Source organism: Mastigoproctus giganteus, chromosome 1 (genome assembly GCF_048544385.1).
Source record: "Mastigoproctus giganteus isolate SK-2022 chromosome 1, ASM4854438v1, whole genome shotgun sequence".
Lineage (NCBI taxonomy): Eukaryota > Metazoa > Arthropoda > Arachnida > Uropygi > Thelyphonidae > Mastigoproctus > Mastigoproctus giganteus.
In genome coordinates, this window is record NC_143575.1 from 136,162,970 (window position 1) to 136,190,588 (window position 27,619).

Consider the following 27,619-nt stretch of genomic DNA (forward strand, 5'->3'; position numbering starts at 1 on the left):
AAGAACAAAATTCTCTCAATTAGTAATAAAAATAACATTGCATTTTTGAGCTAGAACACTGCAGATTGCAAAGCTGATTATCCCATGCACAATGCAGATTATTATTATTGTTGCTCTTATATTATTTCTCCCTGATTGGGGTTCCACCTCGTGACAGGTATTGCTACCAAGTACACAGGGTGGTTGTTGTTATGTCTGGTGTTACTGCTGGTCGAGGAACTCTCTGACAATCCTACAAGTGTTCAGGATTGCTAGTTTCTGGAGTTCCTTGTAGGTGTTCGCTGGGAGACCTATTGCTGCTAGGCTGTTATGTAGGGTCTTTGGCACCATACCTGTGGCTGACACGATGATCGAGATAGTCGTTACTTGTTCCATATGCCACATCTCTTTGATCTCCTGCCTTAGGTTCGTGTACTTTCTGATTTTTTCCCCATGGGTTTTCTGCAGATTGCCAGTGTTGGGTACTGCTATGTCAATCAGATAGGTAGCCTTTTCCTTCTTGTCCACAAGGGTTATGTCCGGTCTGTTGTGCAGGATTGTCCTATCCGTTATTATGGCGCAGTCCCAGTACAGCTTGTGGGTTGGGATTTATAGTACCGCCTGGGGTTCGTGCTTGTAGTACAGTACACTTTCTTCAACCAACTGGTATTGGTAGCTAGCTTCTGATGTATTATCCTGGCTACCTGGTTATGTCTCTGAGTATACTCAGTCTGGGTAATCACCTTGCATCCCGCAGTGATGTGTTGGATCATTTCTGAGGTCAGGTGGCATCTTCGACATGTGTCATCAGACCCTCCGGGTTCCTTGGTGATGTATTTTCTATAGTTCCTGGTGTTGATTACCTGGGCTTGGTTGGCGAGAATGAATCCTTCAGTCTCGGCGAAGAGCATCCTGCTCATGGGCCATGCATTGGAAGCAATTTTATCTATGTGATCTTGATGGAGATCATTGTAGTGTCTGCCATGGAGTGTCTTCTCTACCCATCTTTCTAGCTTTGTTTCTACTTCCTGGTTGGGGGGGACTCCTTGCTTAAGTTGAGTGGGGTATACCGCTTGTCTATCTTCCTTATGGCCTGGTGGAGTGCTGCTGTGTGTTTCTGGAAGTATTCCTTCAGGTTAAGTATCGCTGTCTTCTGTTGCTCAATGAGATCTATCAGGCTCCTTCCTCCTTCTTTCCAGGCAATTGACAGATTATTATTATTATCATTATTATTATTATTATTATTAGCCATATGGTGCAAGGAAGCCTGAGGCTTATATTGCACCAGCCAAAAAAAAAAAAAAAAAAAAATGCTGAGTTACCCTGAGAGAAAGGGGGAGAGAGAGAGAGAGAAGGAGAAAGGAATCACCAGGGTCCAGCTCAGGACCCTGGATGTGCCAAGCCCATACTCACCAGATATGAGCCCCTGGAGCAAAATTGTCCACTGCATCAGAGACCACAAAAACAAAATTCTACCTGGGCTCCAAAAGTAATTCTACAAATACTACCAGCACACAAAATTCTGTCTTTTAGTCCAGAAGAGTATGAAGTAATCAACATCATTAAGACCACTTACAGACAGAAGAGAATGAATGAAAATAAGCTACCCTCCTAAAAAAGTATCCAGTAGAGAGTGCCAACACTGACATCACCAACACTTGAATAATGTGTCATTTGGCTGCTATGACATACTCCACCCTCTCAGGTAAGCTTTCCACAAACAATCAAAATACTGAAGTGAGCATGGTCCTCCATTCTTCCAGAACAGTGACAAACTGATTTATCAATGTGGTCTGATACAAAGGGTAATGTGGTAAATGACAGCAATCAAGGTATGCTACTCTAGCAAGACCAGAATAAATTAGGCAGATGACAGTTGATGATAAATGAAATAATTAATACACTGATATATGAAACACATTTTGGAGGCAATAATCCCAGAATATTTTGGTAGCAATTATCCCAGAATAACACACCATTTGTATTGTACCAAACTCAGTGAACTTCATGTAGTGGAAAATTAAAAAGACCATGGGTCTTTTTCATTTTCCACTACATGAAATTCACTGAGCAGTATAGACAGGCTGCAAGGACAGCTCATGGGGTTATGTCAGTGATATATAGCAATTATGCCATCATGGACATAGAAGTAATTATAAAAGCAAATGGTTAAGCCAGCTTGTGTATGGCATACAGGTTCACAGGAATCAATTTAGCAAGAATGTAGTTCTCTAAGTCAAGACCCAAGGAAAGACTTGAATTCTGCAAATTGCAATATCTGGAAACTAGGCAATAATTCCAAATATTGCAAATTGCAATATCTGGAAACTGCATCTACAAGGAAACCTGATTGAAGGGTTTACAACAGAGATTTCTAAACTGGTTGTTTAGAAAGCTCTGTCACATCATGTCCCAAATGGTATTGCCAATTTGTGGCATATCGTAAACATAGTCTTCACTCTTATTTCCTTTCACTGCACATCTAAATGTAAATGAATGATTAAAATATAATTATTGATAAGTATATTAAATATTAAGACATTTATTTTTTATTGTGTGCTTTGTATTCAGTGAATCCTAGACTCATTCTTTCTCTTTTGAAAGTAATCTAAAGTGGATGTTGACACCTTCAGGTGCTTCACCGTGACCCAAATGGTATTGCAAAAGTCAGGCATGTCATCAACATTTTTCAACATATAAATGTAACTGAGTGATTAATATATAATTATTGATTAGTACATTAAAAGTTATGACATTTATTTCTTCATATACTTCATAGTCAGCAGCCAGTGAGCTCTGGATACATTCTTTCTCTTTTAAAAGTAATCTAAAGAGGATGTTGTGGCACTCTAATGTGTCTCAAATGTTGTTGCCTCTGGCATATTATCAATATTGTCTTTGCTCATATTTCTTCTCACTGAATATATTAATGTAACTGAATGACTAAAATAATTTACTGATTAATATATATTATAAGTTACAAAATTGAAATTTCAGATGGTCTTCTAATTGGGTTGGTAGTGCATATCTCTCTCTCTCTCTCTCTCTCTCTCTCTCTCTCTCTCTCTCTCTCTCTCTCTCTCTCTCTCTCTCTCATTTATGTTTTTTTGGCCAAAAACGAAGTTGTGTACCATTACATTTACCATCAGTTTAAAATAAATACAAAACTAGATGGAAGATTGCACTTTCAAATAAACAAAAACTTGAAATTATTCAAAAGTTTGAAAACGGTGCATCCGTTAAATCTTTAATGAACCACTATAATGTTGGTGACCAAACCATATACAACATCATAAAATATAAAGGGAAGCAATTAGATTTAAAATCAACATAAAAAAAAAATAAAGGGAGGCACTGTATTGGACACATGAGTAGTTCTTGGCAAGTTTTTTTTATCTATCGCCATGTTTTTTACGTAGGTTGCTGAACATTTTTGGATACAGAAGTCGCCGACTTTCATAACTTAGAACTTCATTAATTTTTCGTTAATTTTTTTCACTCAATTTTTTTTTTCTTTTTTAGGATTGTAAAATTTAAAACAGTAAAATAATAATAATAATAATAAGCAATCAATAACGACGATCACGACATGCGCAAATTACACAAGTGAGATATGGAGTAACAAGATAGGAATGAAGAGAAGATTCTTAAAATTTATTTAGTTTTTTTTTTTTTTTTGTTTTTTTTTATATGACTGAAGATTTCAGTGAAGGGAACACATATTTCATCATAATAAGGTAAAATCCCACACAATTCCAGCCATCGACATTATCGCAAATACAATAAGATCGAGTTTACTACCTGTTCATAATGACTTGCACTAACAGAAACCGAATAACCTGAAAACTGCAAATTATTTTATGGTCGTGACCTCCAGACATGTGTTTTAGTAAAATGTGAGCTCACATGGAGTGATAATAGTGAGGTTTCGAATTAACCTTGTGAAGTTCTTCACAGAAAATTGCATTTTGACTGTTATTGTGGTGCCGACTAAGAGAATAAGTGACAGCGGTACTAGTAAATCTATCAAAAAAAGGAAAGCAATCGATTCGGATCAGAAAATTAAAATGAGGATGTTTGAAAATGGTCAAACATTAACAAGTATTGCTCAGAATTCAGATTTGTCAGTGTCAACGGTGAACACAATAATAAAGGAGAAAGACATAATAAAAGTCACACCAATTAAGTCAACCATAATAACCAAGGCTAAGAAATACATATCAGTTTTTACAGTACAATAATATTGTGGTTTTTTTTCCTTTTATGTTTTCTTATGTGCCACTCTGGCTACTTCACCGCTGTCCTCAGATGCAGTTTTCAATTAAACTAATTAAAAATATATATTTTTTTTTCTATATATATAAAACTAATATATAAAAAAAATAGAACTAACTAATTGAAAAAAATATAACTATACTTTTTTTTTTTTCATTCTTCTGAGGATATTATGTCTTTTTTTTTTTTTTTTTTTGTAATTTTGGCATATCATAGATATAGCAGCAATATTTTATTAGTTATTCCCGAGTTACGTAAACTAGATTTACGTAAGAAGTCCTGGAACCTATGTCGGGGACTTACTGTACTTCTGGATTAACCAGGAAATTAATTATCTGGTATTTTTTTTTTTTTTTACCATCTATCCATCCCGTAAAACCGAGAGTCTACTGTACTTCGCGTAATTACTGTCACATAACCACCCTGCAAACCTGAAAATCATCTGCGAATTTAGAAATTAGGCAGATATACCTTTATCAATATTAATAATAAATAAAGAAAACATTGAACCCTGGAGCCACAAAATTTGGTTAACTCCACTAATAGGCATTAATCCAAGAAGAGCAGTTTCCATTAATAACCACTCTCTGTCTTAGTAATAGTAACAGTAATAGAGGCATGTGATGCAAGAAAGCAAGTGATGAGCTTATGTAGCATCAGCAAAAAAAAAAAAAAAATTCACACAACCATTCCCTTAGTTCCTCCTTGAATTTAAGTTAACAACTTCCACAACAACAGATGGAAGTTTGTTCCAGCAATTATCAACCAGCTGGCTAAAGGCAGATTTCCATACATCTATTCTACAACTGTCTTTCCTCAATTTTAATTTATGCCCCCTTAGGTAATCTGAGCAAGTGGAAGAATCCCATCAGAATTCAGCGTGCTCAACCCATTCAAGGCCTTATACACCTCAATCAGATTACCGCACAGATGCCTAGTCTCCAGCCACTGCAATTTGCAGAACTTAAAAGACTCTATTGGTAAGAGGTTACCTTCATTCCCCCTCACCAACCTTGTTTCCCTTCTCTGTATACGCATAAGTAATTCTACATTCCTCCTAAAATGAGGCCTCCAGACCTGTACACAGTACTCAAGGCGTGGCCTGACCATTGCCTTATACAAAGGGATAATCACCTCCTTATCCCTGCTAGCAAAATTCTTGTATATCACTGACAAAACTCCATAATCTGCTTTTGCAGCCTGTCTGCATTGCCCAGAAAACTTCATATCGGACTGCACAATTACTCCGAGGTCTTTTTCATTTTCTACCACCCTAAGTTATTTCTACCCATATGCAGTACTTTGCATTTGTCAATGTTAAACTTCAGCTGCCACTTCTTAGCCCATCTGCCCAAATTTTCTAGATCCTGTTGCAGTAGCACACTGTCATTAACAACCCTACCAACCTTTGTATCATCTGCAAACTTCGACGCTAAGCCTAATATACCTTCACCAATATCATTGATAAATATATAAAACAACAGTGTGTGCCCAACATCGAACCCTGTGGAACTCCACTAATACCATTAGTCCATGAAGAGCAGTGTCCACACTGATTACCACCTCTATATTCTCCCACTTAAACATCCTTTTATACACTGTAGAAACTTACACTTAATACAATTCTGCTCCAATTTTTATAATAGTCTTCCATGTGCAACAGGGTAAAAAGCTTTCCTGAAATCAAAGTATATGATATCAAAATTATTTTTGGCATCCAGTTCCTTTGTAACCACATCATAATATCCTATCAAATTTGTCAGACAAGACTTTCCCTTAACAAACCCATGCTGTGTCTGAATTATTGCTGCAGTCTTGTCTAGATGATCCTGCAATGCATCTTTAACCAGTGACTCCATTATTTTACCCAGAACAGAAGTTAAACTAACCGATCTGTAATTAATCATGTCACCCTTCGGACCCCCCCTTTCTGAATTGGGGATATAGTTGCACATCTCCAGTCCATGGAAACCTACCCTGAGTACAAGGATGCTCTCATAATTATGGCTAAGGATTTGCTTACTTCTTTTGCCCCCTCCGTTCATATAACTGGATAGATTCCATCCACCCCAGGTGCCTTTCTTAAGCTTAACTTCAACAATTTCTACTCCACTTTGCTCTCAGTTATTACAAAAACATTAAGCACCCTGCTACAATTTAATAACCTTCTGGCATTTTGCTTTTCCTTCCTTAATAACTCCTCATGTGTGAATGTAGATGCAAAATACTCATTCAGTTTGTTTGCTATCTGATCATCAGGATCATCAACATCAAGCAGACCAATCTGATTCATCCCCTTCCTTTAAGAGTTTATATAAGTAAAGAAATCCTTGCTGTTTTTTTTTGGCCGACCGGGCTAGCCGAGTGGGTAAAGTACCTGCCCGGCAACCCAAAGGTCGCGGGTTCGATTCCCGCCTCGGGCTTGGATCAAAGTACTGCAAAAACCTTGGGAGGTGCAATATGGCCACAGAAGCCGATGCGCCAACAACTACCAAATTAAAAAAAAAAAAAAAAAAAAAAATTGCTGTTTTTTTTAGCATCCTTTGCCAAAGATTTCTCGTAATCTGCCTTCACTTGCCTAATCTCCTTTGTGACTTGATTGCAGACTAGCTTATATCTGCCATAGGCTTCTGTGTCGCCTGATAATTTATATGCATCCCATGCATTTATTAGGCCGCTGTAGCCAAGTGGTCAAGCGTGCTGGTACATAAGTACATGTGCCTCGAGTGACCGTTGAATACGGTGCTGCTTCTTGTATTCTGTCCATCTTGTGAACTCCTCTGACCATTTGGTCGTCCCAGAGTATAAACAGAAAATTTATTTTTATTTTATCTTCTCTGCCATAAGTCTAATTACTTCATTTGATAACCACTTAGGCCTAAACCTTGAACAATATTTCTTGATAGGTATGAAACTTTTAGTAGCATCCACGATTAATTTCTTGAATGCTTCCCACTTAGAATTTACTGTTGGTAACATCATCAGTTGATCCCACTGTACAGAATTTTAAAACTGTCTGAGACCACTGTACTCACCTTTACGGAAGCAAAAACCCTTTCCTTTACCCCTGATGGTAATTATATCTTTAAGTAAATCCCACATCCGTACACTGTGATCACTGCCACCTAGTGGTTCCTTTATCTGCAAATTCTTAATACACGAATGATCACTGCTGATAATCAGATCACGAGCATTACTCTCTCTGGTTACCTCTCGAACATGCTGCTGCCGAAAACAATCATCCCAAAATGTACAAAAGTCTTACTAGTGTGTGAGTGACCAACCCACAAATACCAGTCAATATCTGGGAAGTTAAAATCCCCCATCATAAGACATTCTGATTTACTAGCCCACTCTATTTCTCTGTACAATTGTTCATTGTACTCATTCGAGTCATTAGGCCTATTACACACTCCTACTCTTATTTTTGCTTTCCCAGTGTTTATGTCACACCAAACTGACTGAACATTGCACCGTCCATCTATGTCAACTGGATGCATTTCCTTTGATTTTGTTTTTCTTAAACTGTAAATCAAAAGCTTTTTTACAATGAGATGCAAAATTAATTTTTGCATTTCATTTCTTTGCTACTCTGTCACAGTACGAAATCAGATTGGTCTTACAAGAACACCCCCCTTAACAAATCCATGTTGCAACTGCAGTGTAAGTGCATTCCTGGCTAAATGGTCCTGTATTACTTCTTTACTAGTGACTCCAATTTTTTTCCCTAGTACTGAAGTCAAGATTACAGGTCCGTAATTACTCCTGTCACCCTTTGATCCTCCCCTTTGTGGATCAGGGATACATTTGCACATCTGCAGTCCAGGTGTGCAAATCAGGAATCCCCCCCTGAATCCAAGCTCTCATAATCTTGGCCAAAGGTTTGCTTAGCTCTTTTGCTGTCTCCCTTATTATAACAGATCACATAAATACCTTTTCATGTTCGGTTTCAAAGTCTCTTCCACTTTCCTCTCAGTTATCACAAAATCATTCAGCTCCCTGTTAGAATTTGATACATATCTAACATCCTATCCTAAAAGACTACTTATGTTTGTGACTATAGATGCAAAATACCTATTCGGTTTGTTGACAAACCGACTAGGTATTTTGGGATCATTAACAAGATCATACACATCTAGAGCACCAATGTGATTCATTCCCTTCCTCTAGTGTTTACATAAAATAATGAAGTCTCTACTGCTTATTTTTGCCTTCTTTGCCAGACTTCTCATACCACTTAGTTTACCTAAACTCCTTTGTGTCCTGATTGATATACTATGGTACTGTATAACTCAACAATTTATATGCACCCCATGCATTTTTCATCTCTACCACAAGTCTTATCAGTTCTGCTAGCATCCATTTAGGTCATAACCTTCAACAACAGCTGTTTGTATAAAAAGGGTAGCAGATGCTATGATTATATCCTAGCATACCTTCCATGTAGAATTTCCTGTTGGTACCACTAACCAAAATTTAAAAAGCCTTTAGTGAATCTTTTATCTGCTATTTATTGGGTCTTTTATCTACAGATTCTAATTTATCTGCAAATAGTTGCTGCTGATAATCAGATCAACAGTACTGCTTTCTCTCTTTACCTCTCTAATATGCTGGTGTAGAAAAAGTCATCCAATAAATCTTGCTACGGTGTGAGTGACAAAAACCCACAATGTCTGATCAATATCTGATGAGTTACAGCCCCCATTATAAGACATTCTGATTTACTGGTGCACTCTACGTCTGTTTATTTGTTCATTATAATCATCTGAGTCATTAAGCCTATAACACACCCTTACTCTCATTTTTATTTTTCCAGTGCTTATGTCACACCAAGAAAACTGAACATTGCAGTGGCCACCCAAGTCAACTGAACAAGACAGCACTGGCCACCCATGTCAACTGCTCTTAATTATGTAGCATAACTACAACATGCACCATCCTTATTGTCCTTAAAAGATAATAGCTTCTCTACAATGTCACCAACATTAGCCCCTGGCAGATTTATCCTGCTGCTATTCGACTTGTCATTTTTGCACAATATATTTCTCATTTCCCAACTCTACTTCTTGTGGTACCAAGGATCTCTATTGTGTAGGATGACTTTGTGTAGTCTTATGCAGCAGCATGGAATTCTTTCTTTAAAATAAATTAATTTAGATGAAAGAGTTAAATTAGGTTGCATGTTTCCTTTAATATTAAGACTGAAATTCTCCTTTTACTAGTTGGCAATTTATTTATTTTTTAAATGAAAATGCCAAGCACAAAAGGTATTAGAACCTACAGTACTTAGTACTGAGCATGGATTGAAGGTTGAGCAGCTTGAAAGAAGATACTCGAGGTTAGATTTGAATTTCAGCAGATTGTAATTTTCAGAAAATACATATTAAGGGAGGTTCTACCAGAAAATAGAATAAATAGAAGTTGAAGGAAGAAGAAAAGTTGGTTCTAGGAGTTTGAAGCTGGGCAGTAAAAGAATGACAACTGGTTTTGCCATGTGTTCGGACTGGTTTGGAAGAAAGAGGGGGAATTATAGAAGCCAATTCAGAATAACAGCATCCATCAGGGCAGGTGCTAGGGTTTTTGGCACCCCTATGCAGAAGTGTATCTGGCACCCCTGTGCAGGAGTGTATCTGGCGCACTTGAAGATTTTTTTTTTTTTTTTTATGTGAACCCCAAACACGAGAGGTATTAGAACCTATAGTACTTAGTACCATGCTTGGGTTGGAGGTTGAGAAGACGAAAGAAGATATTTGTTGACATTGGACTTGAACTTCTGTAGATTGCAATTTTCAGGAAATACGTATGAAGGAAGGTTGTTCCAGAAAACGGCAGTTGAATGAATAAATGAGGAAGATGTAAAGTTGGTTCTGTGGGTTTGAAGTTGGGCAGTAAATGGATGTTGGCTGGTGGCGGCACGTGTTCGGACTGTTTTGAAAGAGAGAGCGGGAATTATAGAAGCCAATTAAGAAGAACAGTGCCCGTGGAAGTATCTGTAGAAGAGGCATGCAGCAGAAACAGTACGTCTATGAGAAAGCGAGTGGAGAGACTCTGTTAGAGATGAATCATTAATTAACCTAACTGCCCTCTTCTGAATGGAATCAAGAAGCCTGAGAGAGGTTTTGGGGGCACCACCCCAGATGTGGGAACAATATTCCATGGCAGGGCGGATTTGCGATTTATACAGAGTGAGCAGCTGTTTGGAAGAAAAGTAACGCCGAGAGAGAAAGAGAAAACCAAGTTTTTTAAATGCAGAGGAAGCAATATTTGTAATGTGCTTGTGCCAAGAGAGATTAGAAGTTAGGGTAATCCCCAAAAGAAATATATCATTTTGCCTAGAAATTGGAGTGTCACTAAAGATAAGCATAGGAGCAGAAGAATCCTTTTTGCAAGATATAAGACAAGACTGAGTTTTAGAAGGGTTGAAATCAACTAAGTTGTCATTGCCCCACTGGAGAATTACCTGAAGATTGGCATTTAAGGAATTCGTAGCAGATTTCCGAGAAGTTGAAGCTCATTGAGCAGGACAAGGTTTCTCAAAATTGAAAGTGGAATGCAATGTGCTATCATCGGCAAAACTATGGATAGGATTTCCAGTCAATGGAAGAAGGTCATTAATATACAAGAGGAAAAGAGTTGGGGAAAGAGCTGAACCTTGGGGGACACCAGCATTAGTGGAGAAGTCAGAAGACAGAGAGCCATCTACCATCACCCTCAGTGAGCGATCAGAGAGAAAACTGGATAACCAATTACTAAAAACAGTTGGCAAACCATAAGATGGAAGCTTGTTTAGAAGACCTTTATGCCAAACATGATCGAAAGCCTTTGAGATGTCAAGAGCAACTACTTGTGTTTCACTGAATCTTTCCATTGAATTAGTCCATAAATGGATAACATAAGCCAGAATATCACCAGTGGATCGACACTGACGGAATCCATACTGGCGATCATTGATCAAATAGAAGGTTTCTAGGTAGTTTAAGAGTTGGCGGTTAATTGATTTCTCCATTACTTTAGAAAGAGTAGAAGTAATTCCAATGGGACGATAATTGGATGGGAGGGATTTGTCACCCTTTTTAAGAACTGGCTGGATATGAGAAAATTTCCAAGCAGAAGGAAAAACACCTTTGGAATAAGAACGTGAAAAAAGGCGGCAAAGAATTGGACTAAGTTCAGGAGGACAGGTTTTGAGAACAAGTGGAGAAATACCATCAGGACCTGGAGCTTTCTTAGCATCAAGATTCATCAAAATCCTTCTGATATCCTTTTGAAGACCACAGGAGGCATTGAATGGAGTGTGTTGGGAATGGTGGGAGGTGTTTTACCAAGATCATTAATACATGAGCTGGAAGAAAAATGGGATGCTAGCAGGTCAGCTTTATCCTTCGCTGAAGTGACAACAGAACCATCTGGTTTGGACAGAGGTGAGAGCAGAGATGGGCAAAAGTTGCGGCCAATAGCTTTGGCAAGAGACCAGAATGCTCGGCTACCATTAGGGCAAGAAGCAAGTTTTCTACTCTTAGCCTGTTCAAACTCTAGTTGGGAGTGATTAATAACTGCTTTCAATTGTTGCGAGCTTTGGTGTAGGCAGAAAATGAAACTGAAGAATTAGAAACAAGCCAATTACGATATGCAACATTCTTCTCTTGAACAGTCTTAGCACATTTATTGGAAAACCAAGGTTTAGATAAAGGACGAGATTTTAAAGTGGAGTGTGGGATAAAGGATTCCATTCCTGCAAGAATAATTTCACTGACACGATCAGAGCAAACGTTGACATCAGAAGTTTTGAAACAGTAATCCGACCAAGGAAAAGAAGAAAAGAAGTCTCCCAGGTCATCCCATTTTGCATTCTTGTTATGCCAAACAGCACGAGGTTGGGAATAACCATGAGATAAAGTTTCCATTGGAGAAGAGACAATCACCAAGTTGTCATCTGAAGTGCCTAAAGGACCTCTCACTTCAACCATGTACTTAGAAGGGTTGTTTGTGAGAAAAAGATCAAGCGTATTGGCTGTATGATTAGGATTGTCCGGTATTCTTGTAGGTAAATGAAAAATCTGTGCTAGGTCATTAGTAATTGCAAAAGCCTCAGCATCTCGACCTGCTGGGTCGGTGTGACTAGAAAACTGAAGCCAGCAGGAGTTGTGAACATTAAAATCACCAGGGAAAATTACCTCACTGTTAGGAAAGTTGGACCGGAGAAAGTCAAGTTGCAAAGAGAGGAAGTCAAAGAGCTTCAAGTGATTAGTGGAGTTGGAAAAACGGTAGAGATAACAGATGAATTTGACACAATGAGGTAGAGAGATTTTAAGCCAGAGAAGATCAAAGAGAGGTGATCCCAAATTGCCAATCTCTGACAGGGAGATGAGCAGTAGTTGAATCAACTGATAACTGAGATTCGGTCAGAAAAAGTACATGGGGTTTGGCAGACTGCAAGTGGAAATGGACATCGTTGAGATTAGAATTGAGACCACGTGTATTTGTGAAATGAATTAGGAAGTGCTTGGGAGGTTTAGATCTTTTCGCAGATAAGCTTGCTCTATTAGTTTGACAATTCATGGTGTATTCAATAGTAAGAAAAAGTAGGTGGGACATGCTGTATGAAGTAATGAAATTTTTGGATATGGTATACACGTGGTAAGAATATACCCAGAACCTTGACATAACGTGGCCTCGCCAATGCTCCCCGCATACACACTACTCTGACTCCCACCAGTCACTATCTGGCAGAGTAGAGGTAGCAAGATTATACACTAGCTGATCTTGAAGCCTCCTAGAGAGTTACCAATAGGTTCGGTCCGGTGTACTAACTAGCGGCCGGCCTGCAAACACCGTTTTAGAGCTGTACCCTCGAAATGTAAGGAATATTGGATCTTGCTAATGAATTGTAATGAATACAGCAGATTGTAATGAATACAGCAATTTTGAATAAACAGAAATGAAAATACAGTACAGCGTCAGTTATCCGGAATAATTGAGGTCAGACCTCTTCCGGATAGCCAAATTTTCCGGATAATCGAACCGGAAAATTTTCCACATAATTTTTCTGGTAAGATTAAATAAATAAACTAAATAAATAATTAATTAAATATATAAATCTTACCTTACAATTAAATTAAATAAGATTAATGAAATAAAAAAAATTATAAACCAATCTCGGTAAACAAACATCCATCCAGGCATTTTTATACAAAACAGAAAAATTATAAATATTTTTAAATACTCTCAGTTTTTTCGACTTACTGATAACAAGCACAGACAATCTGTGCATTGCGGTGGCATTTGCACACATAGCAATTGTAACTTGCATCTTTTCTCATCTTAAAACTTGGTGCAGGCATTTCTCTTTTAATGGCTAGGATTTTTCTTGGTAATGCTTTCCATAATAAGCCCATCTCATCAACATTATAAATGTTTTCTTTCTCATAATTTACTATAACTGAAGCAAACTTATTTTTCAAAAGAACACCACTGCCGATTCATCAGCAGAAAGTGTCTCGCCTTGAATATATAGTTCACGTATACCATGTCTCAGTTTAAAGCTTTTCGGCTTGCCTTAAAGTCTTCATCATCTATTAATTTTCGATTAAAATCCAATGATTTTTCACGCAACTTGGGACAAACACTGGTTCACCTAAACTTCACTCTGAAGAAAACAAAAAAATAAAGTGAGTACACTCTCTAAAGCGGCATTTTCAGGTTTGCACATCGTCTTTTTCCTGCTAGATCCGCCTTCACTATCCATAATCGACACAAATTCTGTTACAGCATTGAAATTTTTCTTGATGTCGTAAATTGTTGAAGTCCCAACATTAAACTCTTTGGATAGATTTCCTACATTTTCACCTTTTCTAATTCTATTAATATTTTCCACTTTTTGTTGCAATGTTAAAACTACGCATTTTCTTTTCATTCACATTTTACCGTAAAAAACTGAGAAAAATAAGAAATCGCACAGTTTCAGGCCGATATTATTCTTACCGAATCTGGAGCAAACCTAATCTGAAAGTCACTCCTAGGCCTGACGTAGCCCAGTGGTCAGGAGCGAGAGTGCATAGCACGCGTTCCTTGAGTGGACCGGGGTTCAAGCCCGTGACTACTAAATACGATAAATATTTGTATTGACGATTTATTGTAAATTCTACTGACTTGGTTGTCGTGCCAGAGTATAAACAGAAAATTTATTTATTTATTTATTTCTGAGAAAACCCAATACTACTCTGTGATATTTTTCTACAGCACAGTTCTGACGGTCACGCTGATAGAGGTCACAACCATAAAACAATAAAAACAATTTGCAGTTTTCAGTTTATTGGGCTTTTTGTTTGTACAATATGTTATTAACAAGTAGTAAACTCTACCTTTCATTTATTATAATCAAAATTGAATTTGAAAATGTGATCACTATAACCAGAGTTTACTATACTATTGTTAATTAAAAAAAAATTATTTCGGATAATTTACTTTCAAATAATTTACATCTTTTCAAATTATTTTGGATAATTTACTTCCGGATAACCGACATTCTATTTTACATTATTTCCCACTTTATGTGATTTAATATTGTAGTATGGGTACTGGCCATTTGAACCGAATTTAATTGTTGCCACTGCTGCTAGGGGCGGCACTTGTTCAGGGGCAGTTTGAACAAATTTTGTCTCTCGTGATCCTTTAAATTTTGCTAGTGAATGGTGGCACACGATTTTTTCGTAAAAGTAATTTTGTTGGTATTCGAACTGAGGTTTGCATATTTTACGGATAAGTGCCCTAACCATTGGGCTCGTGAGACATTTACTTACAAAGCTGAAAATGTGGTATTAAAATGTAATTTGAGCACAATTTTTCAAATGTATTATTTTAATAGTGCTTAATGGGTATTTAGAATGTAACTTGAACATAATTATTTTTAATTAATAGTGCTTAATGAACAAAATAATATTTCCCCAACTGAAAATATAAAGTGTGTGTTTTAAAAAGTATTCATCAATATAGAAACATAACAATTCAATAAGAGTTTGTTTCTACACTGAGATTAAAGTCGTTATTTACTGACTTTAACTGAGATACTTTTATTAAATACTAGCAGTACCCACTGCAAAAATTTCACAATTGGTAGCAGAGTTTTTCTCTAGCTGTCCTAAAGAAATGTAGTTCGTGTTTTGCCATGAGCAGGTAAACCAGTATGCATCGAATCCTTTCTCATTTCTTTTATCCGAGGAAACAAATTTTCTTTCTTTTTCAACATCTTTCTGATTATTCAAAATGTGTATGTTGCATAACAATTTCACACGTACAAAATGTAGTACAGTCTCCATAATACTTCTTTGAAAACAACATTTTTTATATTCTTGTGCCCTTATCTTATCAAGCTGGAATGACCTGACCCGAGGCATTACTACATATAATTGGCCGTGGCTAAATACAGGGTTAGTAAGCAAAATTCTGATTCTATCAAACATTTGCACTTTTATTTTATTAATAGACAGCCACACAGAAAACTGCCATCTCTTAAATGAGAATGGCAAAGTCGAATCAGATGGAGTCACATTTACATGCAGTTAGGCTGCCTACCTTAGCACATTTGGTAAAATTTCGCTTGGTAGAACAGTTTTTATTGCCTGATATTTTCCCAAAAAAGTTTTGGACAATTCATTGTCATCTCTATAAAATACTACTGAAAAGGGTAGAATATTAAAAAAGCACACTGAAAACTTAATTCTCTATGCAAATAGCAGTATTCTGGCTGTACCAGTGTGAAAATTTTGTAATTGGTAGCACAGCTTTTATTGCCTGATATTTTCTAAAGCTGCACCTGTTGCAAAAATTTCGCAATTGGTGGCACGGTTTTTATTGCCTGATATTTTCGTGGAAATTTTTGGACAATTCATTGTCATCTCTATAAAATACTACTGAAAAGAGCAGAATATTAAAAAGTACACTAAAAACTCACATTTCACTTTAAAAACTCGGTCAAATTTTCATTATTAGTGTTTCATTTCTTTCATTTTCTTACAGCTACTTCTACTCTGCAGTGCCTCTTCAGTATCCAACAAATATCAACCCTAATGTTAACATTCAACTCCCCTGGTACCTCATCTCCATGTGTTTAATGTCCTGTTTAAACTTCTCACCCTGTTCTTCATTTACGCGTCCAAATGTGGAAGTGTAAAAATATACCATGACAATCAAATTGCAGCCCAACTTCTTGAAGTTCGCTGCCAACATATTTTCAACTGTAGTCTGGTAGCCCAGATCTTTATTGTTCTCTAAAAAATTCTCAACCACAGACTTGAAACTAATGCATACCTGAATTTCTCTTTTAAATTTCATTCCCTCATTAGTATGCAAATTTGAAGTTTTCTCTAGCTGTTCTAAAAAAATGTAGTGCGTGTTTTGTCGCAAGCAAGTAAGCCAGTATACGTTGAATCCTTATGTCGTAAGCAGGTAAGCCAGCACACATCGAATCCATTGTAATTTCTTGTAAATTTTGTAAATTTTCTTTGATTTAACCATTTCAGACCAATCCTGAATACATATGCAGAAACACAAAAAGTAGTGTACCTTCTGTGCCGCAAGGTACGTTCAACATGACCAATCATAGTAGCATGGCAGCGGACATGTCTTCTTGACTGGGAAATAATTCTTAATCCTTAAATTATTACTCACCTTAAAAAACAAAGAAACTTGAAGTTGATAGCAATAATGATAAAATGATGAATTCTACATTTTTTAAATGTATTAAACGTAAATGAAAAAGAGTGTATCTTCTTTGCCGCAAGGTACGTTCAACACAACCAATCATAGTAACATGGCAGCAGACATGTCTTCCTGACTGTGACATAATTCTAAATCCTAAAGTTATTACTCACCTTAAAAAACAAAAAAAACAAATAAACTCGAAGTTCATAATGATATCGATAAAATGACGAGCTCTGAACATTTTAAACGTATTAAATGTAATGAATAGCAATGAGTGGGGATGTATAGTGAGTGAGCAGCGCAATGGAATCCTAACAATTAGTTATTTCTTTTAAGGTAAGCAAGTGCTAGTAGAGAATTATTATTTTTCTTTTTTTTTTTTTCGGAACAAAGGACATGATTGTGCGAACTTGCAAATTGTTAATCATAAAATCAATTTAGACAACTGTTTATTTAACAGTCAACATCTTCCAGTGGCTCCATCTATGAAGTGAATGTTCAGCTATTGTCATTTGTGGTACAAAACTGGTCCGTTCCGTAAAATAAAACTATTCAGAATTTTTAAATTTTAACAACTTTGTGCATACTTAAGAAGAAATAGCTTCAATTTGAGACCACTTCCAGGTCGATTGGTTGTTCACACTGACTGGTGAAAGAAAACACCTTCTGTTTTAAATATACAGGATATTATAATAAAAATTTTGAATTTCGGCACCCCTGTGCCTTGCTTAGCAGGCTTACTGTGTTCTACCGGCCCTGGTGCCCATGAAAATATCTATAAAAAAGGCATGCAGCAAAAACAAAGACCGGAGAGACTTCGTTAGAGATGTGTCATTAATTTACATAACTGCCGTCTTTGGAATGGAATCTAGTAGACTGAGAGAAGTTTTGGGGGCACTACCCCAGATATAGGAACAATATTCCATGGTAAGGCGGATTTGTGATTTGTACAGTGTGAACAGCTGTTTGGAAGAAAAGTAATGCCAGGAGAGAAAGGGAAAACGCAGTTTATTAGATGCAAAGAAAGCAATATTTGTGATGTGCTTATACCAAGAAAGAAAGAAAGATTAGTCAAGGTAATCCCTGATATGTGATCTTGTCTAGAAAAATCTGTGTCATCAAAGCATAGGAGCACAAGATTCCTTTTTTGTGAAGCATATGATAGGACTGAGTTTCAGAAGGATTGAAATCAACTAAGTTATGTTGGCCACACTGGAGAATTACCTGGACATCACATCAGCATTTAAGGAATTAGTGGTGGATATTGAAAGTTGAAGCTGTTTGTGCAGGGTAGGGTTTCTAGTACTGGAAGGTGGAATGCAATGTGGTATTATTATTATTATTATTAATAACCATATGGTGCAAGGAAGCCTGAGGCTTATGCTCCACCAGGAAAAAAAAAAGTTCCCAAGTTACCCTGAGAGAGAGAGAGAGAGAGAGAGAGAAAGAGAGTCAAAAGTAGAAGGGAATCACCAAGAAAGAGAAGAATGATGATATCCAACTCAGGACCCCGGGTGTGCCAAGCCCATACTCACCAGATGTGAGCCCCTGGGGTTCAGCAAAACTACAGATGGGATTTACAGTCACTAGAAGAAGGTCATTAATATACAAGAGGAACAGAATGAAACTAATGAAGAACACTGGCATTAGTGGACAAGTAAGAAGAGAAAGCCATCTACCATTACCCGCAGTGAGTGATCAGAGAAAAAAACTGGATACCCAATTACAAAACACAGTTGGCAAACCATAAGATGAAAGCTTATTCAGAACATCTTTATGCCAAACACGATTAAAAGACTTTGAAATCTCAACAGCAAATGCTTAAGTTTCACCAAACTTTTCCATTGAATTTGTCCATAATGGGTAACATACACCAGAATATCACCAGTGGATCAACACTAATGGAACAAACTTCCATCTGTCATTGTGGAAGTTGATGGCTTAAATAAATTCAAGGAGGAACTGGAAAAACTTTTATAGGGAATGGATGTGTGAAATGAGTTTTGTTTTTTGTTTTTTTTTTAATGATACTACATAAGTTCACATGCCTCTACTTCTACTACAGATGGAATCCATGCTGGTGATCATTGAATAGTTGGCCATTAATTGATTTCTCCATTACTATAGAAACAGTAGAAATAAGTGCAATGGGACTATAATTGGATGGGAAGGATCTGTCATCCTTTTTAGGAACTGGTTGGATATGAGCAAATTTCCAAGCAGAAAGGTTGTTCAGAAGAATTGAAATCAACTAAGTTATGTTGGCCACACTGGAGAATTACCTGGACATCACATCAGCATTCACATCATTGACCTTTGGAATAAGAAAGAAAAAAGGCAACGGTGAACATGAGTAAATTCAGGAGCACAGATTTTGAAAAAAAAAGTCAACTACCAAAAAGCCAACACGAAATGCTCAACTACCATTTGAACAAGAAGAAAGTTTTCTATTCTTAGACTGTTAAAAATCTATTTTAGACTGATTAATAACTGCTTTACAATTATTGCGCACTTTGGCATAGGCAGAAAATGATTTGGAGATTTGGATACAAACCAATTGCAATATGCAACATTCTTATATTGAACAGCCTTGGCACATTTATTGAAAAACCATGGTTTAGATAAAAAACGAGATTTTAAGGTGGAATATGGAATAAAGGATTTCATCCCTACAAGAATATACAAGATTATACACTAGCTGATCCAGAACCATCCTAGAGATTTACCAGTAAGTTCAGTCCAGGGGACCATCTAGCGACTGGCCTCTGAACCCTCGAAGCTGTACCTTCGAAATGTAAGGAAGACTGGATCTCACCATGATGTCCATCATAACCTTGAAAGACATTAATCATACTGCATGATGGAAGAGATGAGAGAGGGTTTCCAGGACAAAACTCTGGAGACTGAACACGAATTACACCCACTTCATGCCTCCAATAAGCAAAGTGGTGGAACTGCACCGGCTGATGAGAGTTGTTTACCACCTATTACTGCTTGGTAACACAGAAGGGAAGCATTCCAACATGTGGTGTGGACACCACATCTCGAGCCCTATTTATGTTGGCTGAACTCAAGGTCAAACTCGTCATTACCAATATTATGGCCAGAACTTACTTTCACTTTCTTCAAAGAGTTCATCATCTGTCCCATCAAGGGAATTGCTGATTACACATTTCTTGAAAGGCTTGATAAGTATCTCAGTAATGCCTATGGATCATTCCAACATTTGCACACCAAAGAAATTGTTGTTCTTTCTGCTGACATTAAATTTTGATTTGGTGCCACCATCCATTTGGCCCACTCCTCTCATGTAAATGCTTTAAAAGATTTGTTAATTGAGAGGGCCACTGGTTGTAGCTGGCTGGTAAGGCCTCCTGGAATCACACCTAAACTCTGTGTTTAATTCTGTAACTTTTTGTTTACACTTCTATTATTTGAAATATAAACTGTCACACACTAAAAGAACTGGCTCTTTCAGATTTCCACCAGGATCCCTCAGTCTTACTTTCTCTAGCCGCAACTTCATTCCCTTTCAACCATGCTTTATTATAAATGTGGATGAAAATCACTCACCAAATTTCAGCTTTCAGCATCATCATCCTTTTGGATATTAAAAGGAGGAGACAATTTTGTGCTTTGTAATAATTTATCCATTTGTTATCCATTTCTTATCCATAATTTGTTATCCATTTGTTATTCATAATATATTGTTATGTTATCCATCTACGGACAAATTCAATGGAAAAGTCTGGTAAAGCTCAAGCAGCTGCTTTTCACATTTCAAAAGCTTTTGTATGTGTTTGGCATAAAGACTTTCTAAATAAGCTTCTATCTTATGGTTTGCCATCTGTTTTTTTTTGTAATAGGTATCCAGTTTTCTCTCTTAACACTCATTTCTAATGATGGAAGATGGCTCTCTGACTTCTATCTTCTTCACTAATGCAGGTGTTCCCTAAGGTTCAGTTCTTTTTCCCCCTCTTTTCCTCTTGTATATTAATGACCTTCTTCCATTGACCAAAATCCTATCCACAGTTTTGCTAAGGATAGCACATTGCATTCCACATTCCAGTATGAGAAAATCTACCCTGCGAGCAAACAGCTTCAACTTATCACACATCCACTACGAATTCCCTAAATGCTGGTAATTCCCAGGTAGAGCAATGATAACTTAGTTGATTTCAATTCTTTTAAAACTCAGCCCTATCTTATATCTCACAAAAAAAGGATTCTTTTGTTCCTACGCTTACCTTCAATGACAGATTTCTAGACAAGATCATGTCTCTATTAGGGATTAATTTGACTTCTAATCTCTCTCTCTCTTGGCATAAACACATCACAAATACTGCTCCCTCTGCAAAGAAAAAACTGGATTTTCTCTTTTGCTCTTGTTTCTTCCAAACAGCTGTGCCCACTCTGTACAAATTGCAAATCCACCCTACCACGGAATACCATTCCCCCAAAACTTCTCTCAGACTTCTAGATTCTATTCAAAAGAGGGAAGTTAGATTAATCAATGACCATTCTCTAACAAAGTCTCCACTCTCTGTCTCATAGATGTTCTGTTTCTGTTGTGCCTTTTCTATAGATACTTCAACAGGCACTGTTCTTCTGAATTGGCTTCTATAATTCCTGCTCGCTCTCTTCCAAACTAGTTTGTATGTGTGCCACAACCAGTTAGCATCCTTTTACTGTCTAACTTCACACTCACAGGACCAACTTTTCCTTTTCCTCATCATTTATTGCTTCAATTTCCATTTTCTGGAATAACTTCCCTTCGTATGAATTTACTGAAAATTACAATCTACAGAAGGAAAAAAAAAAAAGAAAAATTCAAGTCTAATGTCAGAAAGTATCTTCTTTCATCTTCTCAACCTTCAACCCATGCACAGTACTAAGTACTATAGTTTCTAATGCTTGGGGTTTTCATTAAAAAAAAAAAAAGCAATGTATTAGGTTTTCTTGTGGCGAGAAGTTTTAATTGCAATGGTTTTAGCATCTACTTCACGGACTTATTTTATTGAACATTAAATATTTCATATTACCTATTTGTCCAAGCAAGCACTATCTGTCCATAGAAACACTATCTGTCCATAGAACATCACTATATATTTTAATGTTGTAAATGAGAAATGGCATACATTTAAATGTCAATAGATGCTTGAAAAAATTCTTTGTATACGCCTACCATTCATTCATTTTTGGGAAAAACATATAAACAAAGGAAAATGTTAAAAAAAAAAAAAAAAAAAAAAAGAATCCAACGATTTAAAAGTGCTTCCCAACTACACCATCCTTACTCTTCCATTTAAAATATGGTTTTAATCTCTGATTAACAGCTGCTGAAAATTCAGGGGAATTAATATGGCATACATGTATAATCCATGAAATCACAGCTAATCTTCTGATAATGACTTTTTAAATCAAGATTTTGTTTATATTTAGTTCTGTTAAGAGTTAAAATTAATAATAGAATAGCAATTGCTTAAAAAACGGTACTCACCTTGAATAAATCTGCAGTGGTATATTGAGAAGAGGTGGTTAGTATTTAGGCTTGAATTCAAGCTTTCAAAATACTTCTTCCCTCTTCGATGACAACCAAGGATCGGATGTGTACACTTCTACCTCCTTGCGCTTATTTTAAATTCCGTTTTTCTTCAATTTCCCCCCTTAGTTTCTTAGCTAACAATTCAACCTAAATACCAAAACCACCTCTTCTCAATATACCACTGCAGATTTATTCAAGGTAAGTACCATTTTTTAAGCAATTGCTATTCTATTATTAGTCCACCAATACAGTATTATAAGATTTCTAAACTTTTATATTGAGTTAAAATTATTAAAGAAAATCAAAAACAATATAAGGGTTAGTTCTGAACTCACTTAAATTGAATCTGTTACTTTTACAAGACCTTTCAACTTACTTATTCACTCAGGTTAAGGAACAAGTTAAACAAATATAGTAGCTCTTTTTTTAGTGAAGGCGACACCTACTATTTTTCTTAGAAAAGGCTCGTGGCATTTCATATCTGATGTTACATTTTTGCTCTTTACGCAATAATTAATAAAGGTTTCTGATATTTTAAATGGGGAAATCAAAGAAAACACTTTTGTTGATAGATGTTAAGAGTTGCAGCAGTGTGGACAGAGCCGATGAATAACATGGAATCAATGAAATTTTATCTGGGTCTCTTTAATTTACTTGGACAGACAGAGGGTTAATTTTCAACTTTGCAGCTCATTATTTCTCATGACTGGTTAAGCTGCAATAAATTATACAGATACCAGTATGTTATTTTGGTAAAATGTAGTAAAAATTATACAATACATTTCTGCAGCTAAAATAATTTATTCTCAGTGAATTTTTTTTAAGATAATATTACTATTTATTTAAAATACAAGCCATTCCCCATGCTAAATAAATTATGTACAACATGTAATTATGTTCTAAAGCACTCATATCATGAGTCTTTAGTCCTAAATTTCCTTGGGTGGTATAAGAATAAGATTAATAAAAAAAATTAAAGTAACTTGGTTACTTTGAGAAATAATTTAAAAGTTGCTCTGAGAAAAAAATGACCTAACTAAACTTAACTGCTTTTGTTCAGATTACAGAATAAAATTGCTGAAAAAACATTTCACTAAACATATGATTCTTAGACTATTAGTAAGAAATATATTCTAGGCAGCAGAACTGTTCCTAGCAGTGCTACAAAGAGTTCTGCCCAATTTGCCATTACTGAGCCAATCTTGCACTCCCAAACACCCAAAGCCAACCCAAGCCATTCCAAAGAAACACCTTGACATCATCTTTATATTTTTTCATATTTTGACATGTCACACAGGTTACTTTTCACAAATAATATGACCTGGTACCCCCACCCCTTTACTCCCTGACTATCCTTCCTAAATGCACATACCGGAGTTAAACTTGTCATGCCACATTTCTGGGTGACACTGAATTTCCATTATACCTATTATGATGGAATTAGTTTTCCTAATTAGGAGTTCAAATTCATTGATAGCACTTTTGACAATATCACAAACTGTCCAGCATATTCCAGTAACCAAAGATTTTAGCTTTTTTGGATTCAAAACAAGAACCCTTGAAATGTATTCAACTGTTACTTTGACCCATACATCCCCAAAATATATATTACCCTAGATCCCTTCCTGTCTAATAGTCCCCTGAACTCTTGAGGCTCCCTTAGCACAAACTCTTTTACTACCTTTCTTTAAATGTAATCTCATACTCATTCACTCTTTTCCCCTGCCCTATGTTATCATGTTATTAAACAGATTCCTTATATCTAGTAAGGTAGGCCATGCTGATAGTTTTCCCTCAAATACCTTGCAAAGTCTTTCACGTCTTAAATTAATTTGTAAGGCTTTCAGCATTCAGTCATTCCTACCATGACTGAAACACAGAATTGGAAATACATTCTGACCAAACTGGTAGCATTTTTTCTGCATACTTCTCATTTAGCTAACAAATCATCAGTTTGTTTGCAATTAGCATTGCTAGTTCCTGCATGAATAATGCTCTCTTTAAACCCCATAAAAACTGACAACTTGTTTGTTATATGATCAAGTTTTATTTTTCTGTTTGCCATACTCCATATCTGGGATATAGAGGAGAAACATCAGTTAAACTAAAATTAATTACAAGAGCGAGCTTGGAATACGTGGTAAATACCATACAAGCAATGAATCCTTGGCTCATAGGAAAGTTGTGCCTGCAGCCTTTCCCTTTTGAATCATGCAGTTCTGTGTTGTAACACTGACACATTATTGCTAACCATCATCTTCCTCATGACACTATAGTATTTTTTGTCATTTGTGCCTGAATTCTTTAATTGAGGGACAAACTAATTTAACAATACAAAGCTATCTTTAATTCAGTGTTGTTTTACCAGCTTGTATGATCGTAATTCCTGGTGGAATTTTATGTTATTTTTTTTCTTTATCTAAATTTTATTTTTTCTTTCTTTCTGGTTTCAATTTATTACATTTCAATTTCAAACAATACACATGACCTAGACTTAAGATATTACAGGAGTTTAAGTTTTAGAAAATAAAGGATATTGTTCATAATGCAATGTAAATTCTTTCAACATGATATAAACTTCAGTCTACAAGACTGGAGGTTTATGGACCTCCAGTCTACAAGAATTCATGAAAAAGGGTGAGGGTACATAATAAATGCAAAAATTATGAGCGTAACTAATTATTAGCATGTTTGATGTTGATGTATAAACATATTAAATTGTACCCAGGTGATTTGCCAGACACAAATATGCAGTCATTCTTAATGACTGTATAAAAACATATATGTTATTGAAACGAAAATTATAGTTCCTCACAGCGAACAGTTTAATATACTTAGAACATACATACAAAGAACGGTTTAATATACAAAAAGCTTTCGGCTGAGTAGACAGCCTTCTTCAGTTAAACAGAAAATATTAAATGACAGTTAGAATGGAGATGTGCACTGTCAAACTGGTGCGTGAGGCACGTGGCTAGTTGTTTGAGGTTGAAGTTTGTGGCTGTGATGTATGGTGGTGACATGGCCAGCGTTTGTCTATGGACAGAATTATTGCTTTTGTGATGGGGTTAACTTGACAACCACTGTTCCTGTTCAAAGAGGTATCCGAGCATTTTATGTTTAATGATTCCAACCAGATGCACCGTAGGTAATGGTGGGACCTGTCCACAACCACGACATCGTGGTGTGGGTCAATGTCATGGTGGGTTGTCCAGACCTGCTCGGCAATAGCTGAGTGCTCCACAACTGCCAAATGGATCGCCCTTTTATGTTCTGAGAGGCGTTTCTCGAGCCGACGTCCAGTCTCTCCAAAGTAGCAGCTAGTGCAGTCACGGCAAGAGATGCAATAGACCAAACCGCTCTGCAGAAGGGTGGGGACAGGTGTTTTCACGTTGGAAAAGAGAGAACATAGTTTCTTGCCTGGGAGTTGGATGCACTTTATCCCATGTGATTTTAGGATTCTACCGATCCATTGCGACAGGTTGGGGTAGTATGGGATAAATGCCCTCGTGGATGACTCGCCACTGTTGATGCTACTGTTGGTCATTACGTTGTCGCGTGCCTGTAGGTCACACCTGTCAAGGGTGTCGATGGGATAGCCACACCTCGCAAGGTCCGCTTTGACCCTGGTGATCTCTGTGCGTCTTTCACCTACAGAGCTAGAGTGTGTCCAAGCGCGAGTTAGCAAGGTTCGGGAAATGGTGAGGAGGTGACACCGTGCATGTGCTGACCGGAAGTTGGTAAATTGGCCAGCACACATAGGTTTACGATAAACTGTCGTCTTCAAGCATGTGTCTTCGCGTCGGACGAGGGTATCTAGGTATGGTATGGTGTTGTTCGACTCCAGCTCAATCGTGAATTTTATGAAGGGTGATAGTGAGTTGAGGTGGGTTAGGATTCGCTGACCTGAGTCTCTAGGGATAACTACTAACACATCGTCTACATAGCAACACCAAAAGGCAATGTGATCTGGTGCGTGTGTAAATGCACGTCCCTCTAACTACTCCATCACGATGTTTGCCGTGACCGAACTGACAGGGGAACCCATGGCTGTGCCATGCACCTGCTGGTAAATTGAGTCGCTAAACATGATTGCACCACCTGTTAAGCACAGTCTGAGGGTGGTGGAAATGTCATTGGGTGTCAGTCTGGTTCTGTCGCTAAGGGTTTCATCATTGTCCAAGAGTTGTTTTGCACAAGAGATGGCAAGTTCCACTGGGATGGAGGTAAAGAGTGATATTACATCGAACGATGCCATGACTTGATCTTGTGAGATGGATATAGTGCGGATCCTTTCTATGAACTCAATACTGTTGGAGACGGTGTAGGTGGTCTTGCCAACTAGAGGAGAAAGAAGCCTCGAGACAAACTTAGACAAATCGTAAGTCGGTGATCCACAACAGGATACAATTGGTCTTCGTGGTGTGTCTTCTTTGTGTACCTTCAGCAGGCCGTAAACCGTGGGATCTGACACTCGGAGGCATGGAGGTGGTTACGGGTTGACTGCGTTATCTTCCCCTGTTTGAGCCAACTATTGATGAGGATATTCACCTCTGACTCCCATCGTTCCAATGCTCTGAAGGGGGTAACGGTTAAGGGTTTGTAGACGGAAGTGTGTCGCAAGAGCAGTATTTTCAGAATGTTGTTCTTCAACATTCTCAACATTCTGAAAATAATGAAAATTACAGCACAGGAAATGTATTCTCTCAAATATAGCAGCAGCGACTTATTCATCACATAATTTAATTTCATATGTTAGTTACTAGCAATTTATATTTGTGAATTAGTGTTTAAAAAAACTTACAGGAATACCATTAATTCCAGGAAATCCAGGCATACCCATCTTTCCCTGTAAAAAAAAGAAATAATAATAAAATTATAAGTTTTCAGAGAAATTAATAATGCTACCTTTAATTCATCAAAATGACAACACATCTCAGGCTTTAGAATATATATTTATTTATTTATTAATTTAACTTATATTCCAGTTAAGTGAAATCCACAAGCAATATATAAACTCACATTACTCTTTTCTAAAATAAGAGCCATGCCTTTCAACAGCATTTATAAATATTTAATAGCCTAAAACAACTCATCACTCAAAGGGCTAGATATCATCAA

General features: G+C 36.9%; 1 protein-coding gene across 2 annotated transcripts in view; it reads right to left on the reverse strand.

Moving 5' to 3' along the window:
- Nucleotides 1-27,619, reverse strand: part of Col4a1 (Collagen type IV alpha 1) — a 1,206,096-nt gene that overhangs the window by 1,044,917 nt on the left and 133,560 nt on the right. For both annotated transcript variants that reach the window (XM_090374514.1, XM_090374509.1), the window contains exon 5: nt 27,303-27,347. In XM_090374514.1, the coding sequence (XP_090230640.1) occupies nt 27,303-27,347 (45 nt within the window). The remainder of the gene's footprint in view (nt 1-27,302; nt 27,348-27,619) is intronic.